This window comes from Ruditapes philippinarum, unplaced genomic scaffold, assembly GCF_026571515.1.
Source record: "Ruditapes philippinarum isolate M1 unplaced genomic scaffold, ASM2657151v2 ctg7864_1_1_1_1, whole genome shotgun sequence".
NCBI lineage: Eukaryota > Metazoa > Mollusca > Bivalvia > Venerida > Veneridae > Ruditapes > Ruditapes philippinarum.
Window position 1 is genome coordinate 41,245 of NW_026852464.1, and position 21,724 is coordinate 62,968.

At 33.6% G+C, this 21,724-nt stretch overlaps 2 protein-coding genes across 6 annotated transcripts in view; one reads left to right on the top strand and one right to left on the bottom strand.

Moving 5' to 3' along the window:
• The window catches only part of LOC132713517 (set1/Ash2 histone methyltransferase complex subunit ASH2-like), a 72,386-nt gene that overhangs the window by 33,425 nt on the left and 17,237 nt on the right, over positions 1-21,724 (top strand). The gene's annotated exons all lie outside the window — the stretch shown is intronic.
• LOC132713495 (E3 ubiquitin-protein ligase RBBP6-like) overlaps positions 2,508-21,724 on the bottom strand; it is a 30,727-nt gene continuing 11,510 nt past the window's right edge. For all 4 annotated transcript variants that reach the window (XM_060696145.1, XM_060696126.1, XM_060696153.1 and 1 more), the window contains exons 2-9: positions 16,852-18,246; positions 15,076-15,331; positions 11,737-11,885; positions 8,213-8,312; positions 6,570-6,647; positions 5,379-6,114; positions 4,640-4,680; positions 2,508-3,750 (exon numbers count right to left, since the gene is read on the bottom strand). In XM_060696145.1, coding sequence (XP_060552128.1) covers positions 3,658-3,750; positions 4,640-4,680; positions 5,379-6,114; positions 6,570-6,647; positions 8,213-8,312; positions 11,737-11,885; positions 15,076-15,331; positions 16,852-17,735 — 2,337 coding nt within the window. In that variant the 5' untranslated portion in view covers positions 17,736-18,246 and the 3' untranslated portion in view covers positions 2,508-3,657. The remainder of the gene's footprint in view (positions 3,751-4,639; positions 4,681-5,378; positions 6,115-6,569; positions 6,648-8,212; positions 8,313-11,736; positions 11,886-15,075; positions 15,332-16,851; positions 18,247-21,724) is intronic.

A 21,724-nucleotide genomic window follows, 5' to 3' on the forward strand; every position in this document is an offset into this window, starting at 1 on the left:
ATTTTTGCTGCGACCAAATTTAACAGAATTATGGCCCTTTATTGATTTTTTCACTATATACCATATAGAAACTTTGTGAACGCAACTCCTCTTAATCTGGATGGCAGATTTTGCTTAAACTTCCACTTCCATTTTTTCACTATATACCATAATTAGAAATTTTGTGAACGCAACTCCTTTTAAACCGGATGGCAGATTTTGCTTAAACTTCCAGGGATGAACAACCTTCATGTGTAGATAGTAGTAAAGGAAGGAATTTTTGCTGCGACCAAATTTAACAGAATTATGGCCCTTTGTTGATTTTTTCACTATATACCATATATATGTTGTCAGTGGGGGCATCCGTGTCCTTTGGACACAGTTCTAGTTTTTAGCTCACCTGAGCTTGCTCAGGGTGAGCTTTTAGGATCGATGAATGTCCGTCGTCCGTCGTCCGTCGTCCGTCCGGCCGTCCACAATTGCTTGTGAACACTCTAGCGGTCGCATTTTTGCCTCAATCATCATCAAACTTGGTCAGGATGCTTATCTAGTTGAAAGCTCGGATGAGTTCGAACATGGGTCATCTCAGATGAAAAACTAGGTCACAAGAGCTAAAAATAGAAAAACCTTGTGAACACTGTAGAGGTCACATTTTTGACCCAATCTTCATCAAACTTGGTCAGGATGTTTGTCTAGGTGATAGCTCGAATGAGTTCGAACATGGGTCATCTCGGATGAAAAAGTAGGTCACAGGAGCTATAAATAGAAAAACCTTGTGAACACTCTAGTGGTCACATTTTTGAACCAATCATCATCAAACTTGGTCAGAATGCTTGTCTAGTCAATTGCTTGGATGAGTTCGAACATGGGTCATCTCTGATGAAAAACTAGGTCACAGGAGCTAAAAATAGAAAAACCTTGTGACCACTCTAGTGGTCACATTTTTGACCCAATCATCATCAAACTTTGTCAGGATGCTTGTTTAGATAATAGCTCGAATGAGTTCGAATATGGGTCATCTCGGATGAAAAACTAGGTCACCGGAGCTATAAATAGAAAAACCTTGTTAACACTCTAGCGGTCACATTTTTGCATCAATCATCATCAAACTTGGTCAGGATGCTTATCTAGTTGATAGCTTGGATGAGTTCGAACATGGGTCATCTCGGATGAAAAAGTAGGTCACCGGAGCTAAAAATAGAAAAACCTTGTTAACACTTTAGCGGTCACATTTTTGCATCAATCATCATCAAACTTGATCAAGATGCTTGTCTAGGTAATAACTCGGATGAGTTCGAACATGGGTCATCTCGGATGAAAAAACTAGGTCACAGGAGCTAAAAATAGAAAAACCTTGTTAACACTCTAGTGGTCACAATTTTGACTCAATTGTCATCAAACTTGGTCAGGAAACTTGTCTAGGTCATTGCTGGGAATAAATCGAACATGGGACATCTCGGATGAAAAACTAGGTCACAGGAGCTAAAAATAGAAAAATCTTGTTAACATTCTAGTGGCTACTGTTGTGATCCAAATATTCTGTTAATTGGTCTGAAAGTTTGTTTTGATGATTTCTAAGTCAAGATCGAACATGGGTCATCTTGGATGAAAAACTAGGTCACACCGCCCAAATATGGAAAAACCTTGTTAACATTCTAGTGGTCACATTTTCGACTCCATTATCATCAAACTTGGTCAGAATGCTTGTCTAGGTAATTGCTTGGATGAGTTCGAAATCGCATGTGAAACTAGGTCACCGGAGCTAAAAATAGAAAAATCTTGTTAACACTCTAGTTGCTACTGTTTTGATCCAAGTATCCTGGAAATTGGTCTGAAAGTTTGTTTTGATGATTTCTAGGTCAAGTTTGAATATGTGTCACCTGGGTAAAAAACTAGGTCGCACTGCTCAAATATGGATAATCCTTGTTAACACTGTAGTGGTCACATTTTTGACTCACCTGTCATGAGACTTGGTCAGAATGCTTGTCTAGGTAATTGTTTGGATGAGTTTGATGGGTCAGGTGAGCGATCTAGGGCCATCATGGCCCTCTTGTTTTATTACCACCTAAACTATTTAAATTAGTCGTAAAATTTGGAAATAAGTGCTGCTTAATATCTTTATAGAGTTTATGTTTACATGTAAAATACAAATGTATGTTGTGAAATATCTTAAACATAAAACTGGGGGGGGGGGGGGGGGGGGCAAATCTATGGTTCCAATTAAAACATTTCTCTTTTTATCACAGGTAACATTATAAAGGGAAAAGACCCTTTAAGCAACAAAATGTATGGCTTTTTACTTTATTTTCATGTTCTTCCATACATCACTATGAAAATGCTGGAATAGCATATTCAATAATGTAATCTTTACAGGTAAAAGCTAATTGCCATTGAATAACCATTGTCCTATACAAACATTGAAGTGGTTTTAATTAAGAAGTGGTTTTAAAATTTTTTCAAGTTTCAGTGTAATTTCATAGTAGTTTCACTTTATTTGCATGTATAAATGACAATAGCAACAACAAACAATCATTTATAATAGTTTTATTTCACTGTATAAAAATACAATGTCATACAAAAAGCATATAATTAAAAATTGGCCTGACCAATTCTAGTACACAATATAAGATGATATTTGCGCAGGCCTAATTTGAAATGTAAAAGGCACATCATATATTGCCTTCACAACTTGGGTGTTATAATTTAATTGCATAAGCTCTGATTCTGAATTTTCATTCAAATACATGTTATATGATGATAAATACATTTCTGTCAACACATTATGCGGCTATGCCACACAATTAACGGTGTGTTTACACATGATATGATTCTGTTTACACAACATTTGGGGAATTGCATAATAATATGATTTGTTGATATATTTAATATTTTATATGATATCATATGAAAACATTTATGTATAAATTTCTTATGTTGTGTGTGACAGGAAAACAGTGCTAGTTGGCAGGAATTGTGTACATAATAAAATAACATGTAAATTATCCATCGTCATAAAATCGGTGTCATTTATGAAAATGCAAATATTTTTCATTTTTTTGACAATAAAATTAATAATAATAATAATAATAATAATAGTTTTATTCATTGTCTTGTACAGGAAATATAAAATAACCTGAAAATAGGTTTTTTTTTTAAAAAAACTGTTATTGATTGCTTACAACCAACTGGCACCTTTCTCCCACAATGTGTCACATTTTATGAGTAACATTATACAATTATGTTGTGTTGACCCAGCTACAATACATATTTCTAACTTGAAAAAGAACACAAATTGGAAAGAAAATGGTATAACTTGCTCTTGGGCCATGAGTGAATGTGAAAGTAAATTATAACAACAGTTTGGTTTAAAATATACAGATTGTCCGAACAATTCCTTGAAAGTAAAATGTCACATGTTCTTAGCCATTTTCAAATATAGAAACTCACTTGAAATATCAAAAGCTTTTAAACACTCAAGCATATATCAACAAGTATCGTTTAAAAAGTCAGTGGTTTACAACTTACAGAATTTGTTCCAGTGATAAATTATTCAAAAGACTTAAGCATTGACATCTTTCTATTGAAAGTTGTGTGTAAAATGTTCAATTGCTGCAAAACTAAGCATTTTGAAAAACTTTTGTATTTAACTGATAAGACTAGAACAGAAAAACGTTTATTTTAACGAGTGTTTGTTTTTAACTCTGCTGATTTTCTGTTTGGATCTGACAGAGTTCTCTCCCTTTTAACAGCACCCAGTGAATCGTCCTCATCCTGAAATGAAAGTTGAAATATTTTCAGTTAACTATAACCCTGCTGAATTTTCTAAATGGAATTGTCCAATTCTTATTTCTGGGACAAACCATTAACAATATTAGGGGTATCATGATAAAATGGTCAGCAGTTCGATATTACCAGAACACAAATACATGTGCAAGCTGGCATGGCTCCATACTGGTGGCTAAGGTTTTGCACCCTAAGTTTCAACATTTTTAGGGTTAATAGGTACTTTAGGGTTAATAGGTACTTTAGGGTTAATAGGTACTTTTTTTTGCTCGATTGATGATACTCATGATGGATAATATCTATTTTGCTTTAAATTATTATCTTGAGTTATTAAAAGAGAAACAATTACATACATGAAGTATAATATCTTATTGTCATAGACTGTGTCGTTTAAGTAAGTTGTATTTATAAATTTTCTATTGTTTAAAGTTTTCATTGTTTGATATGATGTATAAAAGGAAACAAAACAACATTTGCACACACACTGTGAAAACTCTTCCTTCTCTTTTGAAAATAATATGAAATACAGACAAACCTCACTGTAGTAACCACCTACAAACCTTACATTAAAGGCAATCATATAATTTTCCTTTTAGATAATTTTCATGGGTGCAAGTTTAAAATACCAGAAAACCCTGAATTAACTATTATTTCAATTAGTTTTATATAGAAAAAGAGAGCTTTTAAGAGTAGAAAAAAACCTGAACTTTGGACTTGTACCCATGCATTTATAGTATACTGAAACACTTGTTTCTAGAGACAATCTTTTGGTAAAAAATCTGCATGATACAAAATGTAGTTTCTTGGCCTTTAATGACAGGTGTCACTGTATTATGGTAGTTGTTTTAATGTAAGTTATTGATTGAGATAAACTTACCTGATTTTTAGATGGATTGTCTTCAGAGTGATGCTTTACAGCTGAAAATGAAAATAAAGATTTATATTAAAGATACTTTAACCTACACCTTGCTGAATGAGTGTAATAGACATGTTGTACCTTAAATTTGGATTGGTTCTACTTTTAATTTGGATCAGTATATTAGTAGTTAAAGGGATTTCAGTATTGATTTTAATGCTGATATTGAAAATTAACAGAGTACATGTAGTTAGCAATTACTAAGGTCCAATTGGCTTGGTTGTATACTGCCTAGTGCTTTATTAACAAATTCAATGTAAAACAAATGTATTATATGAACATATTGCTTTTGTTAAAGGAGAGGACTACCATAAGCTATTGTAGCTCTCGGTCCAATTCCTTTCTGCTTAAATTGTAAATTATTAACATGTATATATTACCTTGAATAAAAATATGTTTAAACCTAATCTATTACATAAGTTTAAGGTGGTTATGGTAAAAATGAGATCTTGTTTCATAAGAAAATGTGTGCATATACATTGTTTACATATTGCGTTTAAATAACCTGAGTTGACCAGATTAAACAAATTATTTATTGGCATTTGTTGTCTTTCTTAATTTTACTCTGACTTTGATTTTACCTATAAGTTCATTATTTTCATATGAGGTATTTATAATTTATACTTTATTATAGAAATCTTAGTCATTTTAGCTATAGATATATACATATATTATGGTAACTATAGTAACTATCACCTACCTTTTTGAGCATGTCTGCTATAATCTCCAGATGTTCTCTTATCTCTAGTTACATCACCTACAGATTTACACTTGTCTTTTACTGTTGGATCAATCAAAAAGAATATATTGTTACTAGCATTATTACTAGCAGTGGCAGGGATTCCTGATAACCTGTTCTCCCTACTAGAGTTCGTTACAGCTTTGTCTTCGCTTACATCAGACGACAGTCTATTCTTATTTATTCTATCCTCCTCCTTTCTCCGATTCTTACGTTTTTCCACAGGTGAATCCTTATTTTTCTTAAACCTGCTTGGTGAGTCATTCCGTTTGTCCTTTTCAGTAATCTCCCTTTCTTTACTCTTCGTTAATCTCGCGGGTGATTCTTTTCTATCTCTTTTCGGAGAGTCTTTTTTAGTTTTTGCGAATTTTCCATTTTTAGCCGTTTCCCGTTTCATGGGTGTTACAATATCACTACCTACACTTGTTATACTTTGACTCATTATTGAATCAAAATCACTAAAATTACTTGACTTAGACATTGGACTTTCAAAATTGTTTTCGAGGCTTTTCTTTCGTTCATTAACCTTTTCTAAGCTATTATTTTTGCTAGTGTTGTTCTGAACTTTAGTTTCCGATTTTTCAAGACTGTTAGTTTTACTGTCACTGGTTGCCATGGAAAATTGAACAGATGCACTAGATGGGGTTGTAGAGGTTGGTTCCCTGTCCTCTTTTTTGTCTCCCTGGTTCCTAGCATTCTATAATACAAAACAATAATATATGTATAACACTTATAACACTTGACCTGCTTTGTAAAGTGATACCATTATGGGGAAGTTACATATATAACCTGCATGTCATAGTATAGAGAGTTGTTAATGGACTGCAAGCTGGCTGTCCATGAGGCTTACCATAATTATGGCAGTCAAGAACAAGGGTTTCCAGGTTGCTTTTATCAGTATTATTGGTATGCCACTATTTACTTTATTTATATTAAATCACAACTGACTAATCATGAATAAATGAAACGAAAGGTTACTGAGTACAAAGACAGATAATTGACATAATATTCATAATCTGTCTCTTCTCGGAAATTCAGAAACTACCACTTCATGTTACTGCAACTTCTGCGGCCACTCTTCAAAAAAGTGGGTACTTAGTAATCTATAAGTTTCAGTGACATGGAGTGTTTGATTTATCTGTTTATACTTACAGGTCTTGGTTTTCTAATTTTTCCTTTTGAAGTTCTAGTGGCTGGACTACGGTTTCTTGGTGGTTTAGCTCTCTGAAACTGAAATTTGAAATAAGAAATTTTAGGAAAGGAAGTTGCACATTTAACCTCCATTCTGAGGTCACTATTGTTTCATACTTAACCTGCATTATGAGGTCACTATTGTGTTGAATAAATGGGAATAAATATTTTTTCCCCTTGATTTTTTTTCTCCTGATTTTATTTATGAGCATGAGCATTTTTCTCGATTATATATAAGAATTCAAGTAAGAATAAAGTGTTGATTACAAGGCCATGATCAGAAAGTATATAGAAAAAAGCTTTAACCCTTTCACTGCCATTATGCCGTCCCTGTTATTTTCAGCTTATTTGCCATATGGACGGCTTTTGCTGTTTCTATAAAAATAATAATAATAAATTAATAATAATTATAATAAAAATGATAATAAATATAAAGAAAATTATACCATCAACAATAATTATTATTATACTAACAGATTTGGAAACATATATAATTATTTTAATACTAATAACAAATAATAATAATTATATTGATTAATAATATAGTAATTTCTTAGAAAACCCTCTGGCAAATAGGTGATCAATAAAACAATAACCCTCTGGCAGCGAAAGGGTTAAAGTATCCGTATCTTGAGATTCAAATTTTGATGAGAAAAAAAATGTAGTATAGTGCATAATGTTTTACATAACAAGACAGTCTGAATAAAATAATGTACAAACTATATTTATGAATTTCTTTGATCTACATCTAAAGAAGAATATCTGGCCCATTCACATACCTAATTCAAACAAAATAGCCAATTTACAGGAAACAGTGCCAACCAGAGTTGATCATGTAAACAAGGTGGCTGGGTATGGGATAGATCTACAGGTGAATGGCCGTATACTAGAACAGCAGGTTTCCAGGTACATTGCCCTGGTAATAAACCCGGTAATTATCAATTGATACTGATGGCGAGATTTCCCACACTTCCTAATTTACTTATACTTGTGTGTTAATACATTTTGTGATTATGTTAATTAGGTAATCAGGAAATCTTGAGTGCTTCACAATCATTTTAATTAACAACAACACAACTGGCATTGCCTGTGTACTTAAGAGTTGTATGTTAGTGCCATACTATTACCTACTGTAAAATTAATACAATATAAAATTCCAACATACCATTATGAGTAAAAGTCATTGTGAAAATAACAATAATCTTCCTTTTAAGATGTGAAATTAGAATATCACTAATGTGAAAACACCATTTGTCATATTTTTATAAACAGTTTATTTGATATTTTTAGAAAAATATCCGTCTTTCCGTCATGAAATAGTAGCTTATTTACATGTCCTTTCTGCTGGGTTTTGAGAGTCAAACAACACTGTATAGGTCATTAGGCAACTGGTCAAGGAGGACTTCAGCTTCCTTTCCAAGTATTATTTCAGACTCATGAGTAGAATCACCAACCTAATTCTATAATATAGCAGGATAGATTCCTGGCATAAAGAAAGGGTAAAGCGGGTAATAAATAGTCCCTATAACAAACAATATTCATGTGTTTCATAAGGAAAACACTGAATGCCCACAAAAATCCCTGTAATTCGTGTAAAATCTTACCGATTTTAGAATAACAGTCCCTCTCTGAATTTCTCCAAATTCATCTTCTTCGTCCGAATCTGCTATAACAACATCTGGATTGAACGGCTGAGATGTTGAACTGAAAAAACGAAAAGGCATTTTTGATCTAAATGTTTGTGTTCACCAGATGCAAGTTCCTTGTAATTTTCTAGTGACTCTTGGTGAAAATTTATATACATAATGATATTATATTATAATGTGTTTAAGGAGAAACTGAAATTGCTTTTCTTGGACAAACACGGTAAAAATTCTGATGAATGGTATAAATGAAATGTAGTGGTTTTCATTACTTAGTATGAATAAGGTCGCCTTCTTATCTACACTTGACTCTCAACTAACCAGGACATTTCATATTTCTTTTTTTTTCTGGAAGGTTATCATTATAAGATTATTTTATTGTTTAACTGCAACCCCGACCCATTAAAGGAAATTTATATATGTCAAACAAAAAAAAAGGAAGGCATGCATTCTTGTCTTTTAGACATGAGGTTAACATGTGTTTGGTGTAACTAGAAACACATGGTAAGCCTAAAAAGTCTATGAATAAGTAATTAATTTCAATAATCATAAATATATGAGCCGTGTCACGACAAAACTAACATAGTGCGTTTGCGACCAGCATGGATCCAGACCAGCCTGCGCATCCGCGCAGTCTGATCAGGATCCATGCTGTTCGCTATCAGTTTCTCTACTTGAAGTAGAGTTGGTAAGCGAACAGCATGGATCCTGAGTAGACTGCGCGGATGCGCAGGCTGGTCTGGATCCTTGCTGATCGCAAATGCATTATGTTGGTTTTGTCGTGACACAGCTCATATACATTTGTGTTTTAACCTGTGTGTAACCTTTTACTCTCAATAAATACTTGCAAGTTTGATGTCCTTAAATGCCACTGTGAAGCAATAAAGAATAAAAAGATCAAAGTTAGTGAATGCTTTATTACAGACGATGGTTGGTCAGATTAGTTGAAACATTAGCTGGTTAATAATAGTAATTATCATACAGACAGGAGGGGGGATTTACAGATATTATATTTCAATATGGCAGTATGAATATTGCTGTAATTAAAGCATAATGTTCTACAGTTAATGGATATAGGTCACAATTGTTTTTATGATAATTTGTGACCATTGGTAAGGTCAGTGGTAAGGACATGGTAGCTTACTGGCATATATCATGTAATAAACTAACTCCCGAATTAAGAATATTTTTGGGTTTTCCCAGCAAATTGAGGGTGCAAACAAAGTTTTACAGTGATAGTTTCAAAAACATTCAGTTACATTTTCTGAACAGTAATGCGGCGCCATGAAGCTATTATGGTAAAAGTTTGTTTGTATTGAGGCGGGGATTAGCGATCTGCTTGGAAAACCCACATTTGCCGACTTCCGGATTACAACTGTTAATGGTTATCCTGCTGAATTGATATAATGGACATGTCCCATATTTATTTTGGGACTTCCCTTTGTTCAATATAAACAGGGCTCATCCTGGGTGGAAATTTTAGGGAGAAGTGACTTCCTCGCGAAAAATAGGGAGAAGGGAAACAACCCAATGTGTATGCATTAACATGCATGACTATACATCCTTTAACTATAATATAAACACAATCTATTTATCAGCTATTTATAAGTTTTCTCTAAATATTTGTTTATGTATTTTCATGTAGATTTATTGATAATAATGTGTAAGAAAAAATATGATGAATAAACTAATTTTATATTATTATTTTCTTCACTTTTCATACAAGATAAAGTTACATTGGATATTGATTAACAATATCTACATTGGATATGACCTTCAATGTTGTAATGCCACATTTATGTGCTTATAATTATGTTTATACAACAATTTTCAAACATCGAAGAATATGTAAAATATGTACTGCAAACATTTGTGCACATTATATTTGATCACTAAAATTATATACATTCATTTCTTATTGAAAACTTTGACTGAGAAATTATAGAAAATAAATTTCTAATTACCTCCCTTTATTTTCATGAAATGTTAAACTGGCAATATCTTTATAAATAATGCTTTTTGATATTTACAATATTGATAAATCTTAATCTGAGCGTCATATTTATGACATTAAAACTCATATCTATATTGAAACAATAAGAACACTTCTTTCCTGACAAATTTTGTTGTTATATACATGTACACATGATATACGACCGATATGTAGCATGCCGATCATGATTCGTACTTTTTCCGGGATGTCGTGCCCACGTGCGTAAGCTGTGTCAAATTTGGCATTTCCACAAAGATAACAATGCCAAACACTCTCATTGTCTACAATATACCAATCGTAAGATTTTTGCGAATTGGCTTTCTTAAATTTTCGCGTAGATGTATCAGAATCAGTAACTTTCTTTGGGCATTTCGTAGCCATGACGTGAGCGACATAACTATTTTTATTTGATGTTAACAGACTGAAATCATTCAAAATATGATTAAGATTTTAATCCAGTCGCTGATCATTAATGAAATTGATTATTTTAAATTGACTAACAGTTTTGTGATAGCCGTGAAAAAACCATTGCACATCGCCTTTACTCGGGTTAAACACCGCGTGTATATCAATTAGGGAAGATTTGCACGTGTTTAGATGATCGGGAAAAAACAATATATAATTATCGCCTAATCCCGTATTAAACTCGCAAAACTGTCACACAATTATACCCGTTTCGGGCCGATGCTCTCATTATTTACTGATTAGAGTAGGCGGTTTATCGCTTTGCATACAGGTAGACGGGTAGTATAAAGCGACGCTCTGATTGGATAATGATAATTAGCAGTCGTCATATGGGCGGATACAATCTCTGCTCTTTACATCGCCAAGTAATTACTCTTTGGGAATTAAGATTTTATCGGCGATGTTGACTTCTCTTTGATCAATTGGGAGAGCGAAATGGAAATATACACGGCGAAGTTTTCGCCTGAATCGCCCTTCCGGATGAGCCCTGATAAAAACACCATATTTGTGCAACAAACAGTATAGAGTCTGGTTTGACTGCACAGAAGTGCAGGATGATCTTTTGGCATATGTTTATCTGTTCCCCCATTATCCCTCAATGGATTAAACACAAATGAATTAAATTGTAAAATTACGCCGCTGATTAGGCTCTAAGTCAGTACGAGCAATTTAATGATAAAAGCTATTTGCATATTCATTATGAAACAATGGTTTTGAATGACTGCTGTGCCAGTAGCAACTGTCAGTGTGTTGTTCCACTGAATTTTACAAGATTATACATGTTACTTTTATATGATTTTGATATGTTTAACTTGTACTGGTATTGTCGAGTCCCAGACTTTGTTGTGGTATATGAACTGTTGTAGGGATTATATTGGTGATTTTACTAATAATTGAAATTTTACCAAAGGGGCTTTTGTCTTTGTGTTGAGATGTTTTGGTAGTTCTTCTATATAATGTCCAATATACTAGAGTTTGATAATAACAATGAAGTTAATTTTTTCTGATATATTAATAAACACAGTACCTGTGCATGGAGAGATTATCAAATATTTTGTCGGAGATGTCATCTTGTGTATCACTCTTGCTAATATTGTCACCAGCACTTCTTGAACCATCTTTGTCTCGTGATTGAACGTCATCATCCTCGGATACCACAATTTTTGGCTGCTTTGGCTGAAATTAGGAAAAGATTGAATCAGTATTCCTCAGTATAAGTATCACCTCTGCAGAGCAAAATTCTTTTGAGAAAGATTGTGGCTGAGAGGTGTTGCTCCAGAAAGGTTATCTGATACTATTGTTGTAACGAGGTAATGGCTCAACAGAGGTTTGCTCTGTAGAGGTTTTACTGTATATTTCATTGGTAGGGCTCGATTTTTTCGTGTTTTCTGAAAGATATTGACAGGATCTCTCTGCAAAAATTTTATGTAATGATACCTATATGGAAAAATAGCTTGATGACAGATTTATAAATTTTGTAAACAAAATACCTTATTCTGTAGCACTATGACATGAGAGTAGTAAATGGTCCTTTATCAATGGCTTTACATTTTATTCTGCAGCAAATGATGACAGTCATAATTGTAAGAAATTGATGGTCTTTTACCACAGGTACGATATTAATTATTTGATATGTTAAAGATGGTGTGTTTTTGATTCAGATTTCATAGGCATATTTAAAAAAAAAAAACTTCCTTCATATTTATTTGTCTCTACAGAAAAGTCTATTGTGATAACAAAACTTTTTAAGAAAGGAAGAACAAAATATAGTCTATTTTTCTGGCCTAAGTGCGGCACTAATGTATTCATAACTAGATTAGCAGCTTGTGCCTGCTGCTTGACACAAATGTCATCAGATTTACGCTGGTACACAATCAATAACCCTCAATCATGTCATATTAAATACTTGAGTGCACCCTACATTTTGTATCGATCATCATCGTTAATGTCACATGGGACACTGAAGTCCTGGATGTCAACATGAATTGAGAGGTTGACCATGGAAAAACCTGCAGATTTTATGCACACTTGAAATACGTTTCCAAAATTTGACAGATTTTAATTGTCCCTTTTAGAAGTAAGGAATCAAGGGGTCTGATTTTGTCAGTTGAATATTGTCAGATAGGCAAGGGGAAGGATTTTAAGGTTGTTGTTGTTTTTTGGAGAGAAACTTTTCATTAATGATGAGAAGTGCATACTATTTTGCATAGTTCTTATGTGTCATTGAAACAAAAGTCTTGAATTTTTTTTAACATTGTTCATTTTTAAGTTAGGCCACACCATATTGATTTCTTGCTCATCACACCAAATTGATTTCTTGCTCATCAGATGCAGTGAACCTGCTTTGAAGAAAATGAAAATAAATTTTTTTGTGCTCTTAGGGGCACTGGTGGCAGTATCAGTGTTTGGACATCACACCCCTATCTGCCCCTGGACCCTTACTACAACCCTGAAAATAAAAAAATAATTGAACACCCTAAGGCTTACTATAAGGTACCAAATACAAAACCACCGATGAAATTATATATAAAAAAAAAAATTTCCACTATCAAAATTATAGTTATAGAAAGGTGAAAAGCATACTATATGTTCATTTGCCAAACAATGTGGAACACGGGGAAATCGTCGTTTCGGTGACTGAGGCGCATTCCGGCAGGATTTCGCTGCATCATTCATTTACTTAAATAAAAAGAACTAGAATTCCACAGCTTATCTAATTCAAGTCTAACGAATATCACTATCATTCCGATTTTTTCTGCTTCACGGTATTTTTTGAATTGTCGTAGCCATTTTGCAGTCTGATACCTGGGTTGAAATACGCGATCTGATTGGACGAGCCAAATTTGACGTCCAATCAGATCGCGTATAACACACAGGTATCAGAATCCAAAATGGCAGTGACAAGTCAAAAATTACCGTAAAATAGAAAAAATCGATAGAATATTGATATTCGTTAAACTTGAATTAAGTAAGCTGTGGAATTCAAGTTCTTTTTATTGATGTAAATGAATGATGCAGCAAAATGCCTTCGGAATGCGCCTCAGTCACCGAAACGACGATTTCCCGTGTTCCACATTGTTTGGCAAATGAACATATAGTAGGCTTTTCACCTTTCTATAACTATAATTTTGATAGTGGAAAAAAAATTTTTTATATATAATTTCATCGGTGGTTTTGTATTTGATACCTTATAGTAAGCCTTAGAGTGTTGAATTTTTTTTTTCAGGGTTGTAGTAAGGGTCCAGGGGCAGATAGGGGTGGGTGTCCAAACACTGATACTGCCACCTGTGCTTAGGGGTAACAAACATCAATTTGACACACAATTAAAGTAACTGAGTGTAACTCAATACACTAACAGAAAAAGTGCAAAAAACATATCTTGAAATGTAAACCTTGATACATGTGATCACTGGAAGGTGACTCAGCTTTGACTTAGTTAAGATGTATATATATTTATATATACATGTTTACATATTTTTGTGGTAGTCAGTATCTTACTAGGATCAGTCATAGGATCTGTATGTAAATTCACTTAATCTGTCACAAATCAACCTTCCAGCTAATATTTCTTTACATCTTAATAGTTGACTGTAGTCCAGCATATATTGATAATTTGATAGGTCATTTATCACAGGAAAAAATGTTTGTAAAATATCTTCAAATATATTTACTATCTGTATAACTGTTGTAATGATACTTATAAATGTATTACTTTGCGAAGAGAACAGATTCACTGCCTGCATTCTTTATTTACCATACACACTGATATTAATGTCAAAATAATCATGATGTAATCATGCTTACATTCTGTTACTTACATTCTTTACTACTGTAAACACTCCAAAAATACTAGAGAGAATGAGTCTTCAAACAAAAATGCCTCTACTGTTCACCTTTATATGTTTGACATTAAATGAATGAATCTGATTTGTTTTTGTTGATGTGTTAAGTGACATGATATTCACATCATTACATTTATTGCATCGCATTTATAGAAGTATTTAAATACCACAAGACAAGTTCTGCTAAGTTCTCTTAAAGGACCATAAAATCAAATTGGAAACTTTGCGTTATACTTTGCTTTTTACATGGGTACCCGATTATAGACTGAGAAGCATTTGAAATAGTTAATGTATTCCATTTAATTCCATGTTAAAAGATACATTTAGTTTTCATGGTTTAGAAATGTTCACTTAATATTAGGGGCAGCCAGATTGCTAAGTCGGTAAGTTGTGGTGCATATTCTGAGAGTTCCCGGTTTGAGTCCTGGTCAGGCTGCACTTTTTTCTCAACCTATGACAATGTTAAAGGTCAGTTTATATTAACCATCTTTAGACTAAATATAAAACAAGAATGACAGACTCACCAGTCCTGTAATACTGTTGACCATATTTGCCTCGTTTTGAGACTTCCTTTTGGTAGCTACATCTGGAGAGTGCTGAGACAGTCTGTTGGCCGGCTGGTCCGCTGTCAACTGAGACTTACGCTTCTCTGCCTGCTCTGCCAGTAGAGACTTGCGCTTGTCCGGGGATGGCTGAATGATGAGTTTGTTGTCTAAAGCCTTTATTTTATCCTTGAAGGAAATGGTATCATCAAGGTCTTTCTCCCCTTCAGGTATACCACTGTCAACAAACAATGATTTAATTAGTATAATTCTGTATTTAAACCTTTACCCAGTCAAGTGTAATGTAATTGTTATTTAGTAAATATCTTTACCCAACTGAGTAAATGTAATTAGTAAGCAAACACCTTTACCTATCTTGATATAGGTAATTGAAAGCAAATATCTTTACCAAACTGAGTACATTTATGTAATGGGTAAGCAAATACTTTTACTCAGCTTGATATAGGTAATTAATATGCAAATATGATAATTGTGAGTGTTATGTGTAAGCATACCAGGCTTACAATACCATGCTTAGAAATTAGAAAAGTGTTTTCTCTCTTTTTTTGGTCAAAGTTGAAATACTAAAATTTAGCTGCTAGGCCAGGTACCCCTTTCAGTTTTCAGGCATGGTAGATCAGGACAATTTATTTTACTTTTAAGCTATCTTGACAGCTTCCTAATATCAATGAATTTGATGCAGTTTAATCTGTGCTTACCAAGTGGGTGCAAATATGCAAGCTTTTACTATCAGCCACTAAACACTACACCCGTGCAAATATTTACATGATAAACATACAACCAGATGTAAATATCTGCACAACATAATTGCTTGATGATTTTTTTTCTTGAGCATTGTAGACTTAGATTTAATCATGTTTCAAGCTCTTAAAACTACAATAATGATACACTGATAAATATGAAATAAAGATGTATTTCTCAGAAGAAACCAGAAATTTTGTGTTCAAGATTTTTGTGGAGTAAAATGACAAATAGGATGTGGTATTTCTAGTAAAGTCACTCATTTATGATAGTATCATTGTGTATTGTTCTTTAAATTGACCCTTGACCAAACTGAATCTGTGTAAATTGGTATTGCCTTGAATGGACGTAGGAAAATGACATGCCCATTTGTGAGTTTAAGGGATTCCAGTGCTATAAAAGCTAATTTAAGTACATTTATGAAATAGTACCGTAATACCAAATTTGAGTATTGAAATAGTGCCATGAAACCTAGTCCAGTAACCAATAGTATCATAATACCTAATATGAGTAATAAATAGTAACATAAAACCTAATGTAAGTTACCAGTAACACAGTAATACCTAATTTTGGTAACCAATAGCACCACAATACCTGATCTAAGTAGCCAATACGTTAGTAACCTGCATAGTCTATAATACCAAAGTCAAGTAACCAATAGCACAGCAATACCTCATTAAGTAACAAACTGTAATACATAATTTAAGAAACCAATAATACCAGAATACACAATTTTAGTATAACCAATAATACCTAATTTAATTCACTTATAATTATTATTCTAATACATGTACCTAATTAAGTAACCAACAGTACTGTAATATCTGATTTAAGTAACAAGTAGAAGTCTATTATAAAACCATAATTTAAGTATCCAATAGAACCATAATACTTTATCTAAGTAACCAATAGGATGTTTGTAAGGCAAATGCAATTTTATCTTTCAGATCAGCTTACTTTCTGTATTGTCCTTTATAAACACTGTACTAAAATTACCTGGAATTGAACACTTGTGATGGTTTCTTGCTATCGACCAATGATCTTTCAGTATTAGCCTTTGAGTCCTCTTCCTCAGTCTCTTTATTTCCATCTCTATCTAGCATGTCGAGCTTTTCCTCTTCTTCATTTTGTGGTTTCTTCTTACAGCAACAACTAAATATTCCAATGATAACCCCCACACTGAACAAAGCCACAACACCTGAAGCTACAGCCAACATGGTGTCGGAAACTTCGGTTTGTCCGTCAACTTCACTGTTACCACTTTGAACGGCCAGTTGCAAACTTTCACTGTTTTCTATTCTCATATCATTCTCCACTCTATTGTTGTTATCATTTAAAACGTTCAATTGCACATCAACATTCTTGTTGATGTTTTCGAGAGAGTTCGGAGCATTATAAGTGTCTGATTCATATTGCAAAGGTAGAGAATTTCTGCGAGGAATTTGAGCAGTTTTTGTCTTTAATCCCCCGCTCCTTGAATTCTTGGAATGTTTCCCAATCTTGCTGGAGTTAAAATTCGGGGAAGAACGTGTGTGTGTGGAATTTACAATGTTTTCATTTGCATAGTCAGGTGAATGGTTGATTGAATCGGAGTGAACTTGTTTGGCACTGTGTGGCATTGATGGTATTCGTTGAGCACCAGCATGTTTGGCAAGGTGTGTTTGTCCTGAGGGCTTATCAGCTAGGGAATATTGCACAAAAGTTTCACGTCCGGATACAATTGGACTAGATTGATGATTAGGAAGACTACGACGTAAGTGGTTGTGGACGGAATCTGGCACAATCGGCAACAAACACACAGTATGTGCCAAAACGCAGACACATAAAATTGCCTTAAAAACAAACATAGTAATATTACTTACACACCTTTTTAGATCCATTTTTTATACAGCAATACTATCTGGCAATGAAAACTGATATGATAATCCATGTACAGAAGCACGTTTGACAATAGCCACATAAATATACATGTATCCAACATGTGGGAAATAGACTTTTCACTTTTAATATTTCCACTTCAACTTTTATTTCACATTCACTTTATTCATCAGTGGCAAACTTTAAGTGTTATCCACTTAAAAACACACTATCACACATTTTTTACACACTGCACTTTACTTTCCATACATTTTCCTTCTAGTATTCCTACTCACACAGGTCTGTGTACATGCCAGTACAATTCATTTAAGAAAGCAAGCATTTGTATGATGCAGATTGGATCCAGATCACCTGGACTCCCCCACTTTGATAAAGTAGATAAAATACGTTGTAGAGATGTTTATCACTGTTGTAGATTTCATATAGTTTTTCTTCTTGGTTTTTTTTTCTGACTTCTGAGTCAGTATATAAACTTCCTTATTCCTGAGGCATGTAGATAGTCTCACCTCCCACCTGAAAATAAAATAGTAACCATTAGAACAATGGTGAAAAAAAACCCCAGAAGTATTCCAAAATTAGACCCACATAATCATATATGAAAGTTCTATAAATTAGGAAAAAAAGGCATAATTTCTAAACAATCCTTAATTATTTACATGTGTATACTGTTGTCAGAAATAAAGATTAGTATTTCAAAGTTATTAATATATGGTATATAGACGGTTTTACAAGCATATATTAAGAAAGAAATCTTGGTAATTTAGAAGCATTATCATACATTGATCAATGATTAAATCATAAACAATTATAGGCTAGGACCTGGTGTATCAGATTAATCTATTATTAGAGCAAAACATGCTAGCTGCTCATGAAAGAAAGGAATTACAAATAGTTTACAACTACTGTATGTTAATCAGAAAAAGGTCATTGGGTGTTTATATAGAATTATTATGGAATTTCAGATTAAAGGCCCATTAATGCCTCAAAAATGCTTAATTCTTATTTTTACTCATTTGCCAGTCACTTTAACCATCTTTTTCATCTGTTAGGTCCAAATCTAAAGACCTCTTTCATTAGATGTATACTCAGGTGCCTGAAAAAATGTACAGAGTGGCACTTGAGGTCTTCCTCTACCAGTTAAGAGAACTAAAAGATTTTGAACTAAAGTTTCCAAATTCTAAGATTTAAGGTAGCTGTCTTTCTAGAATGGAAAGACATTAACAGATGTTCTGCAGGCTGGCCTGACTAACGGATGGCATAGATCTGTCATTATCACAGAAAGCTCTCCAAGGTTTATTTAGATACTGGCTGAAAACTTGAATCATGTCCTCTATGGCCAGGTAAATTTTTGATTTAATGATGGATGGAAGCCACTCGGCTGTCTAGTGTCTACAGGTTACTTTTGCATAACTGGTAAAGTGCCATTATTTATAACCTACCATAATAAAACAAGCAACTTGTTGATATTTAGAAAGGTCATCTGAAGTAATGCAGATGTCACTTTGTGTAATAGTCTTGATTGAATGCCAAAAGATAACATTGCAAAAAAAATATTTACATAAAAATATTAAAATATCTCTCTGATACTGTACAGATAACAAAAGTAAATACAATTTCATTAAAAATAAGGGAAATGTATGTTATGAAATTAAATGTTAAATGTTGTTTTTTGTCTATTATATTTCTGTCTGACCTTCCTCTTTGGTAGTTTAGCACGGAGGAAGGTAGTCTAGTACTGGTGTAACTCTCCAGGAACGATGGTTAGGAAACTACCCGCCTATATGACTGAAATACTGTTAGGAAAAGGCGTAAAATGAAACAAACAGCAGCTTTAAGATATACTTTTTAGAGAAAGTTGATTGTATCACAGTTTTTCACCATGTTAATTTCATGTCAGCTTTTCCATCACTGATTAACTTTACAAAAGAGATGTAAGCCTATAGTTTAATGCCACCATCTTGTGTAATTATCGTCTGCTGTATAGATTTAATTACTGTTTTCATCAATCAATGTATCAATATTGTACTGTACATACATCTTAAAGTCCCAGACACAGTCATTAAAAAAACAAGGCAGTATTTGTAGACACTCCTGAGCCATAGATTTACAATAGACAATGCATTTAGGAAGTGTTAGAACAATTGAACCACTGTGATAAAATGCATGTCAGGAGAGATTTCCCAAACTGTCTATGGTAATAATGAAATATTCATTTCTTTTCAGTCTGAACAAAAAAAACCTTTTATCATCAGTTTATTGCAAAGAGCATGAAAAAAACATATAGTCAAGGTTTTGTTAATAATTTAAAGGTATTGTTAAGAGATTAAATTTATTTTTTAAAAGTAAATGTATCATTAATAATTTCAAGGCATTGTTAAAAATTTATAGACATTGTTAATAAATTAAATGTATTGTTGAGAGTGAAGCTACTTTAAATTAAATTTGTTGTAAATAACTTTAACATGACATAACAACAGTATAATAATAATCTTTATCTTTATATCTTAAAACAAGGGTGCCATAGTCACAAAATACGCCCGTTTACGAAAGCTTTAGATTGAGATGGGGGCATTATGGATAAGTGTTATCTAGCAAGCAAGTTTTTATCCTTGGCACTGTGTTGTTAAATGAACCTTAAAACAAATCAGTAGGGAAGATATGCACAGGATGTGTGACCTTGACCTTGGTCGCAGGGACCTGAATAATGCACGGCACTCAGCCTCACAATGATGAACATTTATGCCAAATTATATTGAAATCTCTCTATGCATGTAGAAGTTTTGCTCCAGACAAGCGTTTTGCTATGAGCTCTAACTGTGACCTTCACCTTTGACCTAGAGACTTGGTTCATGTGCAGGGCACTCATCTCATGGTGGTGAACAATTCTATAAAGTAACATTAAAATTCCTCCATGCATGTAGAAAATATGCTCCGGACAACTTCTGGATATTTAATCATCTCCAGTGACCTTGACCTTGCAAATATTAACCTAAATTAAATGTGTCACACCTGTAGTCATGATAGTTACCATTTGTGCTACAATCCATCAATAAATGATGACTAAATGGTCCCTAAACACATCTTCAAATTTTTATCTGAACTTTGACCTCTATGTGTAACCTTGACTTTGGTCGCAGGGATCTGAATTTTGCGTGCAACACTCAGCCTCACAATGGTGAACATTTGTGCCAAGTTATATTGAAATCCCCCTATGAATGTAGAAGTTTTGCTCCGGACAAGCGTTTTTCAATGAGCTCTAAGTGTGACCTTGACCTTTGACCTGGAGACCTGGATCATGCATGGAGCAATACATATCATGGTGGTGAACATTTCCATAAAGTATTATTAAAATTCTTCCATACATGTAGGAGATATGCTCCAGACAAAATCTGGATATTTCACCATCTTTAGTGACCTTGACCTTGCATATATTGACCTAAAGTACATGTGTCATAGCCGTAGTCATGATAATGACCATTTGTGTTACAATCCCTCAATAAATGATGATTAAATCGTCCCTATACACATCTTCATATTTTTATCTGAACTTTGACCTCTATGTGTGGCCTTGACCTTGGCTGCAGGGACCTGAATTTTGTGCGCGACACTCCGCCTCACAATGGTGAACATTTGTGCCAAGTTATATTGAAATCCCTCTATGCATGTGGAAGTTTTGCTCCGGACAAGCATTTTTCAATGAGCTCTAAGTGTGACCTTGACCTTTGACCTAGAGACCTAGTTCATGTGCGTGACATGGCTTCTCATAATGGTGAACATTTCTATGAAATTTCATTAAAATCCCTCCATGTGTGTAGGAGATATGCTCCGGACAAAATCTGGTTATTTCATCATCTTTAGTGACCTTGACCTTGTATATATTGACCTAAATTATATGTATCACAGCCATAGTCTTGATAATGACCATTTGTGTTACAATCCCTCAATAAATGATGACTAAATGGTCCATATACACATCACCATATTTTTATCT